The following is a 21,063-nucleotide window of genomic DNA, read 5'->3' as shown; positions in this document are numbered from 1 at the left end:
GAAAAGGTCATCCAGGGTTCAGACCATTTAGAGTTAAGTACCAGTCTGGGGCTGAAAAGTGAGGCCAAGACTTGAACTGCCATTAGAGACTAGCTGCAGTAGTGAGTCAATCCCCATCGACCTTATGCTAAAATGCTTTACATTATAGCGGAAAGAAGCGTTTTTACACTTTGTTTTGAGCTCTACAGCTAATTTGTCCCTTCTATATTTTGTATATTTGTATCATGCGTTGCATCATTGTTTGCAGGGGTTCCTCTGAGTAATAGATGAGCTACATAGTGGACATGTATGGTTCTTGCTCAGATCCATCTCTCCTGGTTGCACTACAAAAAGTGTTTAGTGACTTGTGCCCTCTAGATGGAGGCATTGTCATGTGAACCCCATACCATGCGTGTAAAATGCCCCCCTCCACCGGTGACACATCCTGAGCTAAGCAGACTCCCAGAGAAACAGAAAGAGACAAGAAACAGAGACCATCAACCTCCTTCACTCCATTTTCTGGGGGGAAAAAACAAAAATAATTTCTGTGTAAATACAGTTTTCACAAAAAAAAAAAATCTATTTAATGTGCTGTGAACAAGTGCAATTTTGTCAACACTCACCCCAGTTTGGGTGATAACTTAATTCCTTTGCTTGATGCTTAACCTCTCCACCAAGTTTCATGAAATTTGTTTTTGTAGCTTTTACATGATCTGGGAAGCAAACAGATACACAATGAGAATCATGCACATCCGCCTCAGCCCTCGTCTTAATTTGAGGAAAAAGTCTCGAAAAAATCTTGTTTATAGTTCTTTAAAAAATGTATCCCTCTCTGGCTCTCTTGTGTATTTCTGATATGCATGACCTCTTTACTAAGAGGTCTGAGCTGCTGCACAGCTTTGAGCGCCAAACTTCACCCCCTCCCTTGACTCTCCTTCTTACTCTCTGTTGTCTTGATCCCATGCAGATGTTCTTTTTTAGCACTCCCCTCTGAAGAGAACCTCCTCCTATTGTTCATAAAGTGTGTCTTGTGGTCCTCGTTGACCCAACCCAATGCACGAAGCACGAAGCTGTTCCACGAGCATGAGAATCCAAGAAGTTGGAAAGTTGTCAACATCCTTTCAGGGAGAAAACTCTCTTAGTACCACTCATTGTGTCTTTACACACATTCTGTTGTCTCCTCGTTGTTCCCAGCTTCTTTATGCCCCCCCCCCCCCTTTTTCTTTTTCAAAAGGGCATACTCTACAGGCATGTAACTAGCCCTAATTGGCTCTGATTGGGAGACATCTTGAAGTGATTTATGCACAAGGACGAGAGGGTTGTGAGAGTTGGGAGCGTGTTGGCCTCTCAGAGATTTTAAATCATGACCCCAGGAGCTTTAAATCCCAGATCCACATTTTCTTTCATATTAATGCATGATCATGCAGAAGAAAGAACCCGCAGGTAAGGAGGCCAAATGATGTAATACTTCAAAAAGCATATCACAGCTCACATCTCACCTCCGTCGCAATTTATTTTGTTATGTCGAGCCTCAAAGTATGTGAATATTCTGACATTTATTTACCATAATTGGAAAGATCAAACAATGCAAAGAGGTAGGAGTGAAAAATTAAAGAAAAGGCTCTAGGTTTTTTTCTCCATGAAATGTATTTGTTTTGGTTTTAGAATTTAATCCACCCTTTCAGATGGTTCATTTTTCAGCATCATGGTTTCATCCATGACAATAACCGGACAGAGGAGAAAAAACCAAAAACCTTTCATCTGCATGATAGCGGCAGCGCTCCACACTACTGGCATCCTGTGAGTAGATAACAAACTGTATGTGTTCAGGCAGCACATGGTCAGATAAGGCCTGAAGGATTCATTTATTAGAGTTAGGCTTCTCAGATGCCTCTAATTACATGTATCTAGTTGATTAATCTCCAGGGAACATTCACATAAATCAAACTGTCACCAGGGAAGGTGTTTTTTTTTTTTCTGTATAAACCTGATCATTCTTATCAATAGCAATATTTTTTTTTTTTGCAAAGTTACTCCACTAATACCATCATTAAGTTAAGTCACTTCAAAAAGTTTGTTGAAAGAGATACTTAAGATTTAATTTGGGATCTGCCCCCCCCCCCCCCCCCTAACAAATTAATAATGGAGAATTATTGACAGTTTGGTCACTTTACAATTATCTGTTCTACTTTCCTTCTACAAGAACTTACGCCCAACTAAGGGATAGCATGCGGTGAACCATTAGATGGCACTAAAAGACCAGGCTATTAAAACTATCTCATGCTGGCCAGAAAGACAATGTGTATAACTCAACTGTGCTCTCTTGTGGCACAAGAAAGAACTAAACATCCCTCATTGCTGATACATTTCCTTTTTTTCTAGCCACATGAAACACGGAGTATACTTGACGTAACATGAGTAGATCAGCAAGGCATGAATTAACTTAAAGAGAAGACAGAAGATACATTACCCTTTCTATATGGAGAACCTTGGAGAACCGAAACTAAGCCATAGGGGAAAAGGAAATTGGCAAATAAAAGAAATACTCAGAGTGAATGCCTTCAGGATCAGACTGGAGAGCCTCCAGGCTTTGTGATGCAGACCCTTTCATTCAATAACCCACCATAAAATTCCTGGTTCATTATCTCGGCATGGTGATGCGTGCATCAGGTGGCGTGTGCATGGATAGTGTTCCTGCATATGTGTGTTTTGAAGGAGAAAACTGCACACCTCACCCCAGTTGTTCTCTGAAGTGTTGCTCTGGGCTCGTCAGGAGACGCTCAGGTCCTCTGCATCAAATATTAATTTCACAGAAACTTCTAAGCCTTAAATAATTCTCAAAGAAGTGTGCCGAAAGTGAGGCCTTGTTATCCAAAGCACGTGTCGATCCGGACACTCCCTTGGATTCAAGGGAGTGCGAGGAGGGGGACAAAAGGGGGAGGGTTAAATCTATTGTATGTGTCTGTAAGTGATGGATAGCTTTCAAAGGTATCAACTGGATATACAGTGGTACAACAGGCCATGTTACTCACAGATGTCTTAGAATAAACCAGAATTAGTTATTGACTGATATTTTCAATTGATTTGGAGGACTTTATTTCAAGGTATTTGAAAACCTACATTTGTTCAGGCTCAGCCCTGTCAGTCTGATAAAAACCATCACCAGATCTCATCTGATCTGACCCTGCTCTCATCCAGGGTTTTATTCCAACCACTGTTACACCATACCGGATGGATGATCTCGCACTCATTACCACAACCATATCTGTGTCCCTGGCTGAACAAGTCTGTCCCCGCTGGTGCGCGTGTGGCAGGTGGTTCATTGACTTGGCCCCCGCCCCAGTCCTCTGCCCCGGCGTACTGATAAGAGCTCAGCGTGGAAAATCAGACAGCGGTGCCCTGGCCTTTCAGACGCGAGCAGGAGAAAATGAGCCATGAAGGAAATCGGAGGTGATTATCTTTATTATCATCCAAGGGAGTAACCGTGGAAACAGCAACCTGTGTGTGTGTGTGTGTGTAGAGGGAGGGTGGATGCACAAGCTGTTCCAGCAGCTTGCTGATTGGCCCATACAAGCAGCAATGGTAATTAGCATCTGCATATGCAAACTAGCACTCCAGCTTGGGAAATTTGGCAAGTATTTCTCACCTGCATCATGTGCCCGAAATCAGCAGGGAAGTTCAGTTAGTGTCACTGTGTAGGTGTGTGTGTGGGCGCAAAGGGTGAACAGACACACACATACAAAATCAAATTATGTGTGTTCTGTGACTTTATATTCATAACATAACCCTGTTCCTGGGTGCACGTGTGTATTTTAATGTGGCTGTTTCTTTGCATAGCTGAAAACTGCTTACGCCTGCAATTTTTGGAAGCCCATTTGGTATGGAAGTGCCTGGGGGCAGTGGGTCGAATGGATGCCAGCCAAACACCTTATGGTTGTGCAGTGCCAAGAGATGATGAGACCACACAACAGGAGGCTGTCAGCAGGGCTGCTGAGAGAACCTCATTGCAGTCCCAGGGAGCAGGGACAAGTCACGTCCAGAGAAAGGACGCCGAGCGCCGGCTCCGTCTGTTAAGAGGCAAAGTCACTGTGTTTAGAAGAGTGGAAGAACTTGTTAGCAAATGTTCCCAATGATACACCTGTCGAGGAGGAAAACAACTAACATGCACTTTTCGCATTGTCATGGGAACTTCTATCTCATAAGTTTGTACACTTACGGCTAAAATTCAGGTCTCTGACCTGCAAACCATGGTTTCGTTTCGTTTTATTCAATTTCTACCCTAAATCTTTAAATTGAGATCTGGACTCTTTGCCGACCATATCATTGAGCTGGTGTGTTTCCTAAAGAAAAATTTGAACACTGTGGCAAAATGCATTATCATCCTGACAAAATGACTTAGTCATCATCAAATGTACTGTTGATTGATGGAATGAAAAAAGTGACCACATTTTCATTGTGCACCTGCACATTTATTGTAGAGGTAATTACTGCCATCTCCCCAGGTCCTTTATCTGACATCAACCGCCAGACCATCAATGATTGTGGAAATTAGCTTGTTTTCTTCAGGCAGTTGCCATGTTTCATTGGACCTGGAACAAATACAAAGTTCCACCATCATCTCCTTGCCCAATGCTGATTCGCAAGTCATCACAGAATATCACTTTCTCCCAATCTTCCACAGGATATGATAAGTTGTTTCCATAGCCTACTGGAACCTCGTTTTCTTCTTTTGAGGTCTAAGTTAGATTTTACGTTTAGCTTCTCTGGCTGGAAATTCCATTTCCTCCAGCCTGTGTCCTGCTGTTTGGTCTCAAAATTGTTTTTCACATCTTATGTTGTGCATTTTCTACACTTTGCTGAATTACTTTTTTGAAAGAGGTTTATGATTCTTTCCATTGTTTTCATACTGACAGCTCCTTCGTTGGGGCCATGCTTCCAGTCAATTAGCCAGGTGTAAAAGCTTGTTATGGTCTACAAGCGCTCAATTTTAACTTCAGGCTCATTTGCATTTCAACTTGTGTTTGTATTTGTTTTTCAAATGCAAATTGAAAGGTGATTCCAGTTTTTTTTCCCCCTTTGATTATATGATTCCATATTTTTTTCCTCAACTGGATCTGAAAAGAAAAATACAAATTTTTTATTTCAAGCAATTTTATTAAATTGCTTTATTAAAAGACCAGAGTTCAACAGTTAACTGAGATAGTTTGTATCATATCTATAACTTATTTAGTTTTTAAAAAAAAAAAAAAAAAAAAAAAAAACTGAATGAAAATCCTCCAGAGGCGACTCCAGAATGTTTTTTTTTTTGCAAGGGGTACTATAAATAAATGACATGATGAGTACTTATTTTTTAAACCTGGACTCACCCTTTCTGTCTTCCTTTAATGTTCAGACATTCACTTTATTTTCAGTCAGAGTGTACTGACATACTAGATTCATTGACAGAGCCATGCCACAAAAATAAACTATTGTCTCCACAATGTTAGAATAAAAAATAAAAATAAAGAAAAAACTCCATTGCTGTTTCTGAAAAGAATCCTCAAGTTACAACCTGTGACCTTCTCACAAACATCTCAGGGACAAACTGGAAACAAAGACATTTAAATACAATAAGGATCACTGTCTGACAAAGTAAAAGATTGTTTCATTGTGAAAATAATACCCGTCCATTCTTTGACATAAGGTTGAAATCACCCCTGCCATCCTCCTTTGCTCACTCACATTAATTAATTCAGAATTTGCCTTGTAATCCTTGCTAGGAATTCTACCCAGAACGAATGGGATGTCAGCTTTACGCAACTACTTGTAAAGGCATTATAGGGCGTTAAGTCCCGCATGGATTTGAATTGGTCTCAGCAGTACAGGATTAGAAGCAGCAGGGATTAGACCTTCCCTGGAGAAATACAGGAATAGGGATGGCCGAGGAACTCGAGATATAGAATACATGTTGTTTGGTTCACTCTCTGCACCAGGAAGTTAACCAGTAAAGTTAACACCACCACTGAACCTAAAAAATTTGTGTTAGATGCCTTTTCATTAGCGTCACGTGCATGTTGTCAACTTCCCTGAAAAATATTGTGTCTTCAATATACTGTCAATTATCTATTACCGGTAGGTATTCCTGTCGTTCAAAAAGGTGGTATGGTAGCAAGAATTAATTTTCTAAGAGAATAAATGTTGAAAAGAAACAGCAAGCTAGTTTCACTCTGAGCTGACATTAACATGGGAACAACTCTCGATTTGTTCACTATCTTTAAAGACAATTGGATTACAAAAAAAGTGGACAGATATTAAAAAATATGAGCTGATGCATCACTTATCTTCGATCGCTGCCCTCTGTGGGATCGCTAACCTTAGGGCCATTTCATTCTAGCAAAGCACACTGACCCACGCCTCCAATAACAACCTAATGGGATTGCAGACATAGTGTTAGTGTAGAGAAGCTGAGCCCAGTCTAAGCAAGGAGACTTGCACGAAGACAAATGACGGCAATTCAGCACGTTTTAGCTGCTAGCTATAGTGAGAGAGCTTTGGGAGTGAATGGGAGGGAGATGGCTTGCGTTTCTCTTAATGCCCAACCTGTATTGTTGCATTGGTGGTGGTCATTGTGGTTCAAAAAAGGCTTTAGTTCTCAGTGATAACTTTTTAAACTGCAATTGGAGAAGAAGAGCAAAATACTGATTGAGATGAAAGCACATACACAGCGGTCATCAGAGCTAGCACTAGTGGCATAGCAACATAGCAATTAAAAGATGCAACATCCATGATCTTTACATTAAATTGGAAAAAAACATATATTCTCAAATATGCATTCGTTTTAAACTTGGTAGATAGTTGGAAAATACTACAGACGATGTTATGTCACAAACATATGTTTTATAGCGGAAATATCTTCTAAAGTTAGCATGCTAATTTGTGAACCTGTAAATCTGTGTACCACGTTCTCTTCAAAATGGCACAGTGAGTCAATGGCATTTAGTCTGCCCTCAATTCAACTGGAGAGGAAGATGAAGTGCTGCTGCCCAAAGAGCACCTCTTATATATACAATTGCAACTTCTTGTCAATCATGTTGCAGAACCAGTAGCTTACTCAGTTAGTGACACAGTATATACAACAATGACTCAAGCTATTGGCAAGCAAGAAGCTTGTAAAAGTAAGATGATGGGAGATGTGTTGGTTGGTAAGTTTTGAGACTGCACTCTCTTGCCTCACTTATTTTTTTCTGACACAATGTTTATAATGTCCTCTCTCCATCAAGCGACGCAAAGAATTTGGAGGCCAGGTCCCCTCAGCAGGCCAAAATCATGTATTTATTCAATTATTTCTCTTTTAGTTTTATTATGTGACAAAAATAAAACTAAGTAAATGAAACTTAGAAGTCTTCAAATACTAGTGTAACATTAAACTTGCTTCTCTACTGCAGGTCAAACAGGTCATTGAAATGGTTCAAAAAAGCCCTTTCGAAGATGTTTCCCATGACACCTTTTCTAAAGACCCTCAGGCTTCAGCCACTCTAACTTTCTGTTGTTTAAATATTATAGCTTAGAGATAATTCAAAATATCTCCAATGACTCCAGTATCATTCTTTGTTCCTTAAAGGGACTGTGAGGACTAATAGGCATAAATGTACTTTAATGGGCGCAGCTATTGTTTTACTAGCGCAATGCATGCTGGGTTGATGACATAAATTTGTTGCTTTGTGCCCTGAGTCATCCCACTAGACGCACGTGTAGAAAGCCCCCATAATAGCCCCGGATAACAACAACATGGCAGCTATGAACTAACAGTGCAATAGTACGCGTTCATTCATTCATTCGTCTTAAAGTACTGGTGAAATAAAGACATATAATGCCTTATTTAGTGGCTGTATTGTCAATGCCCTGTTCTCTCCCATTATATGGATATACGCGGATCTCGAGTAATCTAAATATTGTCCGAAGGACACAGACTTTCACCAATAGTGAGTAGATGAACGTATTTTATGCCAGAAATAAGGTCCAGGTTAAAAAAAAACGAACTTCCCCTTTAAGAGCTACACCAGCAGGAGCTTACCCAAGTTGGACAGGTCTGAAGGTAGAGACCTAACAAAGAGCAATCCACTTCTCCAGCTAGTGACGTCACTACCCAGACAGGATTGCGACGTAACTACAAGTGAAATATTTTTTATAATTTTATACAAACTAAGAGATTTTGAGAGATTTTAATATTGTTCATGTTCAGCTGGTACAGACATTGATCAGATAGGACAATAACGTCTTGATTAGCCGGGGTTCCTTTTAACATTGTTGAATTTGTACACAGGCATTCATACACCAATTAATCCCAGCATTAAAACCACTGGCAGCCAAAGTGATTAATGCTGCTCATCTTGTGACATGTTGTGCTGGGAATACTTGTATCCTGCCATTGACATGGATATCTTTTTGAAACTTTACACCGACATGAACATTTAGCAGACTATTATTAAATGATTAGTACTACAGTATTAAAAGATGTTAAGATTTGAGAGTCACTCTTCTCGGATTGCCTTAAATAGAGGAACCCCCCCCACCCATAAATAAGGACTTTGGTTCTATTCCATTTTTAACCAGCAAAGTTTATTTATATATAACAACAGTACAAAGTGAATCCTTGGCTTGCAAAATAGGTGTGCTTCATATTTACAATAGGTACACAATAATATATTATAATAACAAAATCAAAGCAAATAAAAAAAACAAGAGAACAACCTTTTTTTAAATACTTTAAGTTTCTTACAATTTTCACAACACTTTTATAAAACAAGAACAGACAGCCATTATTATTATAATTATTATTATTATTATCATCATCATCTTAATCATCATCATTGCCAGTAATTACTATTTTACAGTACTCCAGTGTCTACAAAGGGTTTTTACAATGTGTTTGAAATGGAAGGATACTCGTTTTATATTGAAACTAATACACTGACGGGATTTCGGTTCTTCTGTCTGATGCCATAAAGCAAGCAAACAAATGAACAAACAGAAAAAATAAGGTAATGCTTTCATTTGGAGAAGGAATGACATGTGCCAATCAACCTCACAACACCGTCAGTTTGGCAACACGTTTTCACTGGAAGCAAACAACGTGCACAAAGCGACTTCAATTATGCATGAGCTGCATCTGAAATGATGTGTTTAGGAACATCTCCTCACATATCACACAACTGGTTGTCAAATGGAATTCTGCACTGCAGAAAGAAACTTTCCTCTTCGTTCAAAATGAGTATACAGCATGGAAACAGAAGCAACCGATTACTTACAAATAAAACAATGAAAAAAAAATCTCTTTCACAAAAAGGTGCATTCAACTGTGATTTAAGACATTTACAAATGGAAGAACTGCTGTCGGACGAAAATTATGGTTCGGATCAATACGGAACACAAGGCATAACTAAAGCATGAATCAAAATGCATGCAAAAATCTCGCTCGAGACAAAGAGAAACATCCCGATATAAATGATCTCTGAGTGAAAAATCAAAAGCCATACTTAACCAGTTTGTGTGCCTGATTTTGTTCATCACACTCCTGTATAAAGGGGAGCTCATCTAACAGTTGGAAGGACTATCAAACATGTAGTTCATTCCTTGGAAGAGGAAAAGGCATTAAGGTCCCGTTAAAATGACAAAAAGCATTACTCCATACAAGCAATGTGAGGTATGAGGAGGATACAATTCTATTTGCTGAAACTGGGAAGACGCCTTAATCGAAAGGAAGAAGCTTTATGTTTTGCTAATGTGCTGTATATGTGCATCACTGTGTACCTAAATATGTTTATTCGAAGATTAAGGAGTGAACAGAGGTGCAATGCATTCACAAAAGATGAAAAAAAAAACAAAACACTGAAGACCTCAACTCATAACCATCGTGTATCTTGAAGTTATATTAGAAGATATCTCAAACGTGAAATCAGGGGAAAACTATGTCATATTTTTAAAAAATAAGTCTTATTAACTAATAGGATGGAACGACACGAATTTTCAGAGTGTGTCCTGCTTTTTTTTTATTAATTGAGGAGGCACCTCTTCCCTTTCCGCTAACCAAAGGTCAGATATTGCAGAGGGTCTAATTAAACTGGAGGCACAAGGGGAAAGAATGTGAGACAAAAATATTACATCAGCCGAAAAGCTGCAGGTGCATTTAATTGTTCTAAAAACAACAACAAGTTTTGAGGTTTAATCTGAACACAGAAGCCTGGTGCGCTTAAAGTTTGGTGTGATTGACCCTTTCTGTGGCTATTCTGACATCCACTGCATTCACTAATCCACTTGACCCAAAGTCAGAATTATGAGATAAGATCCCCATTTTCACTCTTTTTTGTGGGCACTGCGCTTCTTCTGCAAGCAGGTGCTTTTTCGGATGAAGAAACAAATTCCAGCTCCTCTTTCCCACTTCTGCCCCCGTTGGCCAGACACAGTAATAGCGTGTTGATCCTCACCTCGCCTGACATTTCTCCGTGCCTGTTAGTTTGATGTTTTCTCCTGATCACACTGTGCACACAACTGACTCAGATCAAAGAGCAGCTTCAAAGCTGGAGCAGGAAACTTGAGCTAAAGGGGTTCTCTCTCATTCTACCCCTCCATCGCTCCTCATTTCTCTTCAAAAGGCTCGGGAAAGCCGAGCACTGGGCAAGGCAATGTCTGCCTCAGCCAGGCCGAACCCTCGTCACCTTTCTTTTTACTTTATGCCACAGTTCCCAGCTGAGTGCCGGTGCCAGGTATCACAGAGAAACCACAGGGCCCTGTGGCACAGGAAGGACTGTGTCCTTGCCGAGAACACGTAAGATCAGGGACACTAAGCCGGTGGGTATCTAAGGCCACAGAGAAAAGAAGCACCTTTCACCCACCTTTTCCATGCTCTCACCACACACAATTGCAATATGCTGTACTTTAAAACTACCTATTTTCAAGTACTTGATGTAAACAACAAGCGAACATATGTCTTGGAAGAAAATGAAATCACCTATCGACAGGACGGAATCTACAGTTTGTTGACATCCAGCAAAGGTCTGGAAGCTTCTATTAGCCTTTTAGTTTCTGAATGGTTGAAGTCATGAGATACATCCACACAGCATGAAACATACTTGTGGTTTGTCAACATCTGTTTTATGTTTTCTTCCCATCCTCAGTTCCCTTTTCTCCTGCTTATGTTTCGTACCTTTCACACCTTTCAAAACTCAGCATTCCAGTTTTTTTCCCAGCTTCAACTTGAACCAGCTACACACTCAAAATGTGTCCTCTGTAAAGCATAAACCGATTTAGACACATTAATGAACAGTTTGAAACACAAGGATCTTTTGGCACTTAGTCAAACTATATCCACACAGTTTTCTCCTCATCTGGGCTAAAATATAGGTGGTACTGGGATAAAATCTTCCTTCAACTGCAGTAACATCTCAGCTGGCTAACTAAAGCACACATGACTCATTGGCACTTGATAAAATCACAAATGGAGCCTTAAGCACTCTTGATGTGCGATAGCATGCATGCGGTACACATAAAAGTTGATCAGGATCCCTAAAAGATGCACATAGTGGGAATGTTATGGGAGTTTAAGCCCACAGAACCCAACCACTTTCACCTGGGTTCAACTAGCTGCTACTATGTCTGTACACAGCGTTCTTAGCAGGCTGCAGAGTTACAGCAGTGACAGGCACCATGCAGATGCTCACTCTCCTGTTGCAGAAATTATTTAGGCGAAACAAGTTGGAAGGATTGGAGCCAGAATGGACAAAATCGAGTTCTTCACAGGAAAATCTACTGCAAATATCTATGAAGCTCAGTTCAACTGAGCCAATGTTTGTTGCAAAACTCAAAAAGACAAACATACAAACAAATTTAAAAAGAAAAAGTACATTCACATATACTGATTGGCAATTATCGACTGGTACACACACAGATGATCTAACTGCTGAAGGAAGCCTTTGACACCAGAGTGATGCTGAACTGTAGTCACCTCCTAAATACACTATGGACTTCATCTCCATCATCCTCAGTTTAGGTGCAAGCATGCTGGCCGAACTGTGACCACAAGAGGAGTCCCATCGACTCTCATGATGATTTCCTGTACACTTCAGATGAAATACAGAACAGGGGCTTGTCCATGCTGTGCGAAGCATCAGTCCATGGAGGGAAGGAGTATGAGAAGACATGGACCATGACCTGTTACACCACCAAATTGCCCTGATGTAGTGTCAAACAAAAACAATCGTTGTTTGGGATGACTGGTGGATATTTTCTGACTGCAACTGATAATATTCAAATGTACAGAGTAGAAAAATAAAATCTCAGCTGTCCAACATGAAATCTGCCTCCCCCCCCTCCTCTATTTCACACTCAGATGAGAGTTGTGACTTAGTGGAGACTAAATCTGTTTCTCCATTTGCTCTCACAGTCCTCAATATGACACACACTCATGCACACCCACACATGTGAACACCCACACGACATACAGTTTCCTGCCAAACTGAGAAAATGTCCTTTGAGAAAAACTACAAAAACAAAACAAAGCCATGTTGTTGCTTTCTTTGCTGATTTCTCTTATATATACCAAAGTCATTTCCAGCCGCGGAGCCTCTGTCTCAGTCCGGGTGCCCTTCGCTGGCACCATCGTAAAAGAAGGTGGGAGAATTACAAACTAAAGCAGTTGTATTTTTGTCCGACTGTGGATAAAGAGGTCCCAGGTCTGGATCGTGGTTGCAGTTCCCACGCTGAGGGGTAAGCAACGACCTTTTCGCAAGGTCCTGTTTCTCTCTTTCTCTCTCTATCTAAGTAGAGGTCACCCTCAGCTCTCCAGAGACATGGCAGAGATGAGCTGCTCCACCTTGTAGGACAACCTCTGCTTCCTCGCCTGCTCATCCTGCTCCAGGGCTGCAGTGATCTGTGCAAAACAAAAATTAAAAAAACTGTGGTCAAATACCACCTGTAAAAATAAAAAAGTCCCAGATCAGGTAGCAATGAATAGAAAATGGTCTGCTTCCGAACGCCATTGTAGAGCAGAGTATTGTTTTTTTAGGCTTTTATGTGGACATCCCATGAAAGAGAAAGCAACGTATTGCCTCTGTCTGTTAAAACATTCAGATATACTTGTGCATTAGTTCATTTTTGTTTTATCTTCTGAGCCCCATCTTTTAAATTTGGCATTTGTCAAGTTGTGTTCAAAAGACATTCAGACAGGCTTTCCTCTTTGTTCTCTCATCTAGCGTCTGCATTGTCAGGATGCGTCTGCGTTAGTGTGACACCAACATACATAGAAAGGGCCCTTCATACTAATAGAAACCGAAACACTAATGCCTTCATTTCCTTTGATATGGATCCATGTGTTAAAATGCTGCAGCCCATTTCGACACAGGGTTTCTGAATTGCTTGTGTGTATTTGTTTGCTCCCTTAGACTACACCAGAATGGTATGCTTTACTAAATAATTGATATTTCAAAACAAAATAATTCATTGAGCCATCTTTTGCAATATGTAATTCTGAGGTGCTACATAAAATATAAATTCGGGGGAAAAGTGTCAACTAAAATGTTCTTTTCATTCATGTCAAGTCTTATTCAGAGTTACTGAATTCATTTTCTTTGGCTTCTTGCTCATATTCAGGCTGACTCAGAGGTGAATGCGCTGGGTATTCAGCCATGTGAAATAAGATTCCAAACTGTAGGGAGCAGAAATGCTCAGTTTCAAGAAAACTGTGAACTGTGTGGGGAAGAACAGTTCATCACTTCACATTAAGCCAAATAGCAAGATTACCCATCAGACAAACTGAAAATAAAATAAGAGAGAGTTTTCTAAAGATTTGAACATGTTTTCTTCTGGTTATTAATGTTAGACTTATTTATAACATCACACATTTACTTTTCTAATGAAAAATATTCTCTATAATCTTAAAACTAATAACTGTTAGCAAGCAAAGCTAACTTTGGTTTTGCTAGCTTAGCTGTGAAACTAAATTGTTAACGTTAGCTTTTTGGTGCTAAAATTGCTATGGCAGAAGTTACACTTATTTTGGTGATTGAGTAACAAGCATAATGCATAGAGAGTGCGCCGTTTTCTTTTTGGTGATGTTGCAGGAAGCTCCGAATAGAGAATTGTCTTAAAAGAAAAGTTTCCTTTAATGACAGTCCCTGAACAGGGAACAGGGGGAAGGGAGTTGGAGCTTCTCAAAGTCAAGGAAGGATCCTTTATGTCTGGGTTTCTAAGATGCTGTGTCATAAAATCTTGCCAAAGGGTTGTTCTGATGTCAGTGATCTTTTGAAGGACTTAATCCTCCTTTTGGAGAAATTTCATGGATGCTTCTGTGTATCCTTAGTGTTTTCAAAGCACCCACTTTCATTGTTTTATTTGTAAGTAATCGGTTGCTTCTGATTCCATGCTGTGTACTCATATTTTGCATGTTAAGTAGCCTACAAAGCAGATGGAAGATGCACCGAGATTGGAGCAAAATTTATTAAAATCTTTTGTTTGTATGTTTTATCTCTATTAGTTGCCAAGCTAAAGTTATTAGCATTGTCATTTATTTCCATAAAAAGACAGAGAAGTATATATTATGCCTGTTGGGTAGCCAGCTAATGGCTACAAACTATTTAACAGTCTATTAAGCTGAGCTATTTTACTTTTTTTTTTTCCCCCTATTTAAGCTATTTAACTTTTATAAGAAGCATCCTTGACTTTGAGAAGCACCCTGTTGGACACCATATCTGAGTATGATGGTTTGTACAGCTTTACATCACTGCACATAAAGTGCATTGTAAATTTTTCTGCTTTTAGGCAAACCATCATGTCTCAGGTGAAGGGAGTCTCTCTTGCTCAACCAAATAGGACTACACTCTTACATTTTAAGAGTTTAATCTTGATGGGTTGATAGCCCTACCATGTTTTTACAGCATGCTTTGAAAATTGTGCCTGGAAAAAATACCAGGAACTGTCTTTTTTAGCAGAGCAGTCCTTTATATGCTGCCTGATCTGATGAAGAAGAAAGTGTCTGTCTGCCCACCTACCCTCTTCCACTCATCTGCTTAAGTGCTCTTAAGGCTGGCAGCTACAGTCATAACGTATCCTCCTCCTCGTCATGCCCGATTGTAATCTATTATTAATCTGTAGCCCTTTATGCAGGTGCAGCTCCTGCCGCTATCTCCCAAATCCATTTAAGTAGGCTGCAGCTCTGGCCTGGTTAGTCTGACACACACTCTTTGTGAAGGGCTGAGCAAGAATGTAGACCATTAATTGTGCTAGATGATGTTTTTCGCACTGCACTCTGCCGGATACTGCAGGACTGATGGCCCGCAATGTATTTGCAAATGTCTCTATGAATGTGTGCATCAGACAATGACGGCTGCAGAGGCAGCAAAAGAGCATGTATAAGATTCACTGGAGCAAAGGGGAAGCTGACTGGATAATGAGTAAAAAGAGAAGGAATATACAGGAGTGAGGGAGAGAGACAATAAGAGACAGAAAGAGAGAAAAAAAGGAGAGACACTTTGGTTGATTATAAATGTCAGGCTAAAGCTTCCCAAAGGAGGAGCTGACATTAGAACCAGAATGTCTCCATAAATGCTCTTTATCTTACCTCCCTATCTTCCTCCCTCTTTTTCTACACTTCCTTTGATGTATGTGTGTGTTGCCTGTGGTTCTGCTCATAATGCTCCTACTGTATATAACAGAAAGCCAACTCCAAGTCAGCACAGGTGAAAGGACAGCCCAACATGCTGAGAGCATCTAGACATTCGCTTTCTTCTCCTCAGCTAAGACCCGCTGCCTCTGGGCTTTTGGGGAAGCCTACTGAAGACCCTGAGCTGACCTCCCTAACTTTGGGATGAATGGCCAAGTTTCACCAAGGACATGACATTAAAGTGTGCGGCAGTCTTTTTCGTTCAAATTACAATCTGCCTGTAATTAGCGGCTGATTTACGATGGCAGCAGCTGATTACGCAATCAGTGTTCGGGACCGGTAAAATCTGCAAGTGAAGGAGCTCACGTACGTAGTTCAGCGGATAGATTTGTCTGAGGTTAGCAAGCACAGCACAGAAATCCCGCTGCACGTAAACACTTAACATTGAAGATCACTTTCCAAAAATGTTCAATTGGGACACCTGAGCAAAAATGATACAATAATATTTGTACAAACATATAAAATGGTTTCAATCCAACATACTTTAATAGAATACTGAGTAGTTCTCACCTCCATTTTTATTTGTGGCAAAATATGTGGTTATAATATTCACTACAGCTCTATGTTTTCTTTTAGTAATCTGTCCTTAACCACTTTATAGTTACTGGAAAGAAGAATCTGTTATTTACCCAAGCATACTTTGTTTTACATCTAAAGTCATTTGACCTCTGCATCTATGACCCACTTTTTAAAAGATTATTTGTATAAAACTCACATGCAGAATGTACAATTAACCACAATGATATTTATTTTAGCTATTTGTGTAATTTGCTCATAAATACACAAATGCATCAAAGTGGAAAAAAAATCGGTCCTGTTTAATTTGGGGACACCTGTAATTACAGCAAATACAGTTTAATACAACAGGTCACAGAACTGTCGGGGTTGCAAAAACAAACGCTGTCAATTTAACCAAGAGGTCAGGCAGTAGTGTCCCCTTTTCCTATCACTCTGTGAGCCAAGGCGATTTGATTTCATTCAGCACACAGCAAACAGCAGGGCATAGAGAAAGGAGTTGGTTTCCTCTCTGAGAAGTTGAAGGTGAGCGGCTCATTGTAGTTGCTTGTTCTTGTTTTATCCATCGGCCCCTGCATTACAAACTGACCTGCTGAAGATTGAACCGACAGTTGTGCTACTTGACAGCATTTTATAATATTGAAGATATATAAATACTGAAAGACTTTTTGGGGACCCGATCACTATAATCCTATAGGTAATGACTTACCACATGTTCATTTAAATGGAGATCTTTCAGATTTTCGCTTTTAGGAGAGATATGCGCCTCGATTTCTATGCCTATCATTTCTAGCTGTGCTTGACCTCGATTCAGTTCAATTCAGTTTTATTTATATTGCGCCAAATCACAAAAAACTTCACCTCAAGGCACTTCAAAGATACAGCCCAATTCCAGATAATTACAATCCAATTGTAATACAATCACAATCCAATCAATTCCAATTCAAAAAATTACAATTTCAGTTCAATTCATGCAAAGCCAAAAGTTTATGTCTAAATTTGACTTAAAAAAGAAAGAAAAAACGAAAACAAATGATGCATCAGTTCTGTACTCATATCATGGTTGTGTATCCAGGTATCACTTACCTCCTCACTGTACTTGCTGATATAAGAGTAGATCTCATTGAGAGCACTGAGCATGTTGAACTCTGTGGAATGGAGTCTGGCCTGTTCTGCCAAATAGGCATTCATGTCCTGGTCACTAATGGCTGGCAGCCGGTTGATGTCAGCGTAGTACCTGGGAAATCAGACAATATGAAACACTTTGCATCACTTACTGAGTCAATATAATCATTTAACTGAGGTCTAAATTATTTTATAGTCACATTTTTTGCACCATTATACAGCTTTTACTGACAATCGATGCCCGCTAACATTCAATCTCAAAGTGCTTTTACAGAATCTGGTTGAGGCGTGTATGTAAGAAGAAAGAGCTTTGTGAATCAATTTCCCCAAAGATCCAAGTTTTTATTATAAGATGAGACAAAAAAAGGTGTGTTGGGGGGTTTAGCATGTTGGATAAATGTCTGCTCCTACCTCTCTACCCAGCCCTTATAATTGGGAATATCTTTAGCGTAGAGCAGCTTATTTGATGGGGAGTCTTTGCCCAGGCGGTGCTCTGATGTGGAACATGAATCCATAAAGGTCTGAGCTACTACAGATAGGCAGGCGTCTGTGATGCTGCTCTTATGGATGTCAAACACAAACTGAGGGTTCTTGATCACATTCACCCAGAAACGCAACGGAAGGCTAAAAGATGGAGAAAAGGAGAACAAGTTAGGGACACACAGGAGTTCTCAGACTTTCAAAATAAGGTTGAATTTATTTACGTCTTGGTGTAGAGACCTTTCATGTTCCACTGTACTCACCAGTTGCTTTTCCACGTGTGACGTACGTCTGTATCGTAAATTCCGTGTTTGTCCGCCTGCTCATCCAGGAAGTCAAACATGTATTTGATGGCCAGGGGAAGAGTACTCCCTCGGTGGACGGTACTGAACAACGTCTCAAATAGATCGTCGACAAATTTTTGTAGTGTGCCCTGATAATGGAATGAGAGTACATGTATATAAGCAGCACATGGGCACGGAGAGATTACACTAACAGTTTGAAAACCACTAATATGACACATCTAAGACAACTGACTGTGTCCTACAGGGATGTATTATCGTGTAGAAATGTACAGGAGAATACTGATGTACCTTGGTAGCTAGCAGCCTCGTCAGATAAATCTCAGAGACCATCTTGCTGCCTCGATCTCCTTCTTTCTGGTCTCCATGTTCGTGGTTTTTCACCAAATGCCACACCTTCACACCGCTCTCTAAATCGGGGGTGATCATGGGAGCGCGTGAACGGAGGCTGTCGGGGCTCCCTGTGTAGCGGAATGAGGAGTCTGTCCAGAACAGAAAAAAGAAAGTTAAAAGTAAACGACTGTGATAACAAAATGCTTCCCTATGTTGCAGCGTCATGTGAATTTAGCATACGCACATCCATCTCCTCTGTGCTCTCTCTGCTCTGTGGAAACTGATGACTGAGAAAACTGCAGCGATGCATATTTTCTTAAAAACAGCTAAGTAATGAAAAGGAAGGGAAGTCACCGTCCTTTGTATTGTACCGATTAGTATCACTTATACAACACAAGATGTTTGACAACAAGGCTTCGATATCTTTTTGCCTTCCCTCATAAAAGACACAATTAAGTTTGAAGGCCAGAAAGAATACTGCATATTTATTCCTCTGTTTAATTCCTCTTTCTCTGTCATGAATTATGAGATAACTATTGACTTTTTATCTCTCTCATGATTTATTCTCTTTCTTACATAATCCCTGCCTTATGGTTGTGTCTGGCCTCACTTAAAAGTGCTCATCATTGTCTCTTCCCTGGGTGCCATATTGAAAACATCCCTGTCACACTCTAATCAATGTATCAAAAGATCCCCATTTTGTGAAGCACTGTATCCTTCATCTATACGCCCCGTTGTCCACTCTTGTGTTTTTGCTTCCTTTCTGCTCACTCACTCGAAATGATGCCGGTTTCAGTTTCTCTAATTAGTCAGCTGTGCTGTCTACTCAAGGCAGCCGGCATCTCTCCAGAGATTCAGGATCTGAGGATCCCAGTGAGGATATCTCTCACCTGGCTTCAAAGGCGAGCTGCACAACAAAGCATTTACTGCCATTAAAGCCCCTTATACCCTTCAAACAAGGCCAAACTGAACCTCTGGAGTGGCCACTGGGGACGGGGGGGTTGAGATCCCAAATCCTATCTTAATCCAGTCACTGCTTAAATATCCCTCTCTCCGCCTTTCATTCTATCTGCACCCCTAACCTTTTCCTAACTTCCTGAACACTATGCCGTGGCCTGCAGTTCTTTCTTTCGCTGCAGTCTCCAGCTCCTGAACACAGTCAGTCAGTAGGGGAGTGTGTTCAGGCCGATTTTAAAGCAAGATGGTGGTGCTAGGGGGGGGATTGAGTCAAGATGCTAAGTGTTGAACGTGAAATTGGTATGAATCCATCAAGCAGACGTCGAGGCGCAGCTGTGCCTGCTGTGCCAGCCCATGATTGATGAGGGCCAGGCTCATGCTAGCTGAGCGCCTCCTCACTACACCACGCACATCTACTTCCAGTGCCGGGACATCCATAACAAAAAGGATCACTTTAATAGAACTTTTTATGAGTTAAAGCTCCATTATTACATGTAACCACTATTTAGGTGTAAAACTCCACAACTTCACATTAGGCTTTTATATTAGAAAATAACTACATAATACAGAGAAGGCCCTATGTTGGCAATTACCATTATCTTTCCATCTCTACCCATAACTTCTACCATGTATTGTTTTTGACTCAGTGCTCCTCAATCTTCGAAAGATCATCTTAGATAATCTTATTAAGTTGTATTTAATAAGGCCCCATCCACACGTAGCCGGGTATCTGCTAAAACGAATATATTTTTCTACGTTTGGACCTGTCATCCACATGAAAACGCATAATAAACGAATATTTTTAAAAACTCCGGGCAAAGTGAATATTTTTGAAAACTCCGTTCATGCATTTGCGTGTAGACAGAGATAACCGGAGTTTTGCGTTTTCGAACATCACAATATGCGCCAAAACAACAACAAATCTGCTCGGACGTCAAACGTGCGACCTTTGTTTACTGAAGAAGCATGGATGCCTTGTGAACTGTGGTGGTTATTATTGTGCAGGCGCTGTTTACTGCCTTGATTTTACACGCCCAACTACTGCTCCAAGAGCACAGGCGACGGGCAACATTGCGGTCGGGGATTTACCCCCTCATAACAACTCCACGTAGGCACGTTCTTCGCCGAAATCGTCGATTTGGATCAGACCGGGACGCACTGCCAGCTGGTTTGGATGCTTATGAATATGATTGAAAACGCAGATGTTCGGTTATGTGTGGAAGGTTTTTTTTTCGAAAACAAGGTAATGTGGATACAAATTATTTTATAAACAGAGGGGGGGAAATATCCGGTTTTAAAAATACCCGGCTACGTGTGTACATAGCCTAAGTCACTTCTCTTTATTTTACACTAAATACACTGAGAATAAAGGCATTTTCCCTAGTTTCCACAGATATCCACTCTTCCCAGTATTTGTAAATAAACTTAATTGCTCGTAGGGATGAGGATGCTCTTCGCTCGTTTTCCGTGTTAGGCAGTTTAAAGGCAATGTTCACCTTCCATTCCCAATCCTGATAATTGGTCGTGCTCTCTTATCTTTTTCTGTTTGTGTGAAGTATCATTCACACAGAATAATTAGCAATCACGAGATGCCTGGTGCTGCTGCCGAGTCTGTCTGGCAAAGAACCAAATTTGTCACAAGCTACAGGCGCATCTGAAGGATGCGAGTGCTTGTGTACA

General features: G+C 40.4%; 1 protein-coding gene across 1 annotated transcript in view; it reads right to left on the bottom strand.

The window, feature by feature from the left end:
- Positions 1 to 8,571: 8,571 nt before the first annotated feature.
- Positions 8,572 to 21,063, bottom strand: part of plxna2 (plexin A2) — a 201,442-nt gene continuing 188,950 nt past the window's right edge. Inside the window, exons 28-32 of the mRNA XM_075475207.1 lie at positions 18,385 to 18,575; positions 18,055 to 18,224; positions 17,723 to 17,935; positions 17,273 to 17,423; positions 8,572 to 12,883 (exon numbers count right to left, since the gene is read on the bottom strand). Coding sequence (XP_075331322.1) covers positions 12,788 to 12,883; positions 17,273 to 17,423; positions 17,723 to 17,935; positions 18,055 to 18,224; positions 18,385 to 18,575 — 821 coding nt within the window. The 3' untranslated portion in view covers positions 8,572 to 12,787. The remainder of the gene's footprint in view (positions 12,884 to 17,272; positions 17,424 to 17,722; positions 17,936 to 18,054; positions 18,225 to 18,384; positions 18,576 to 21,063) is intronic.

This window comes from Odontesthes bonariensis, chromosome 10 (assembly GCF_027942865.1).
Source record: "Odontesthes bonariensis isolate fOdoBon6 chromosome 10, fOdoBon6.hap1, whole genome shotgun sequence".
In the NCBI taxonomy this organism is placed as follows: domain Eukaryota; kingdom Metazoa; phylum Chordata; class Actinopteri; order Atheriniformes; family Atherinopsidae; genus Odontesthes; species Odontesthes bonariensis.
The sequence above is the reverse complement of the archived record's forward strand: the minus strand, read 5'-3'. Positions and strand labels throughout refer to the sequence as shown.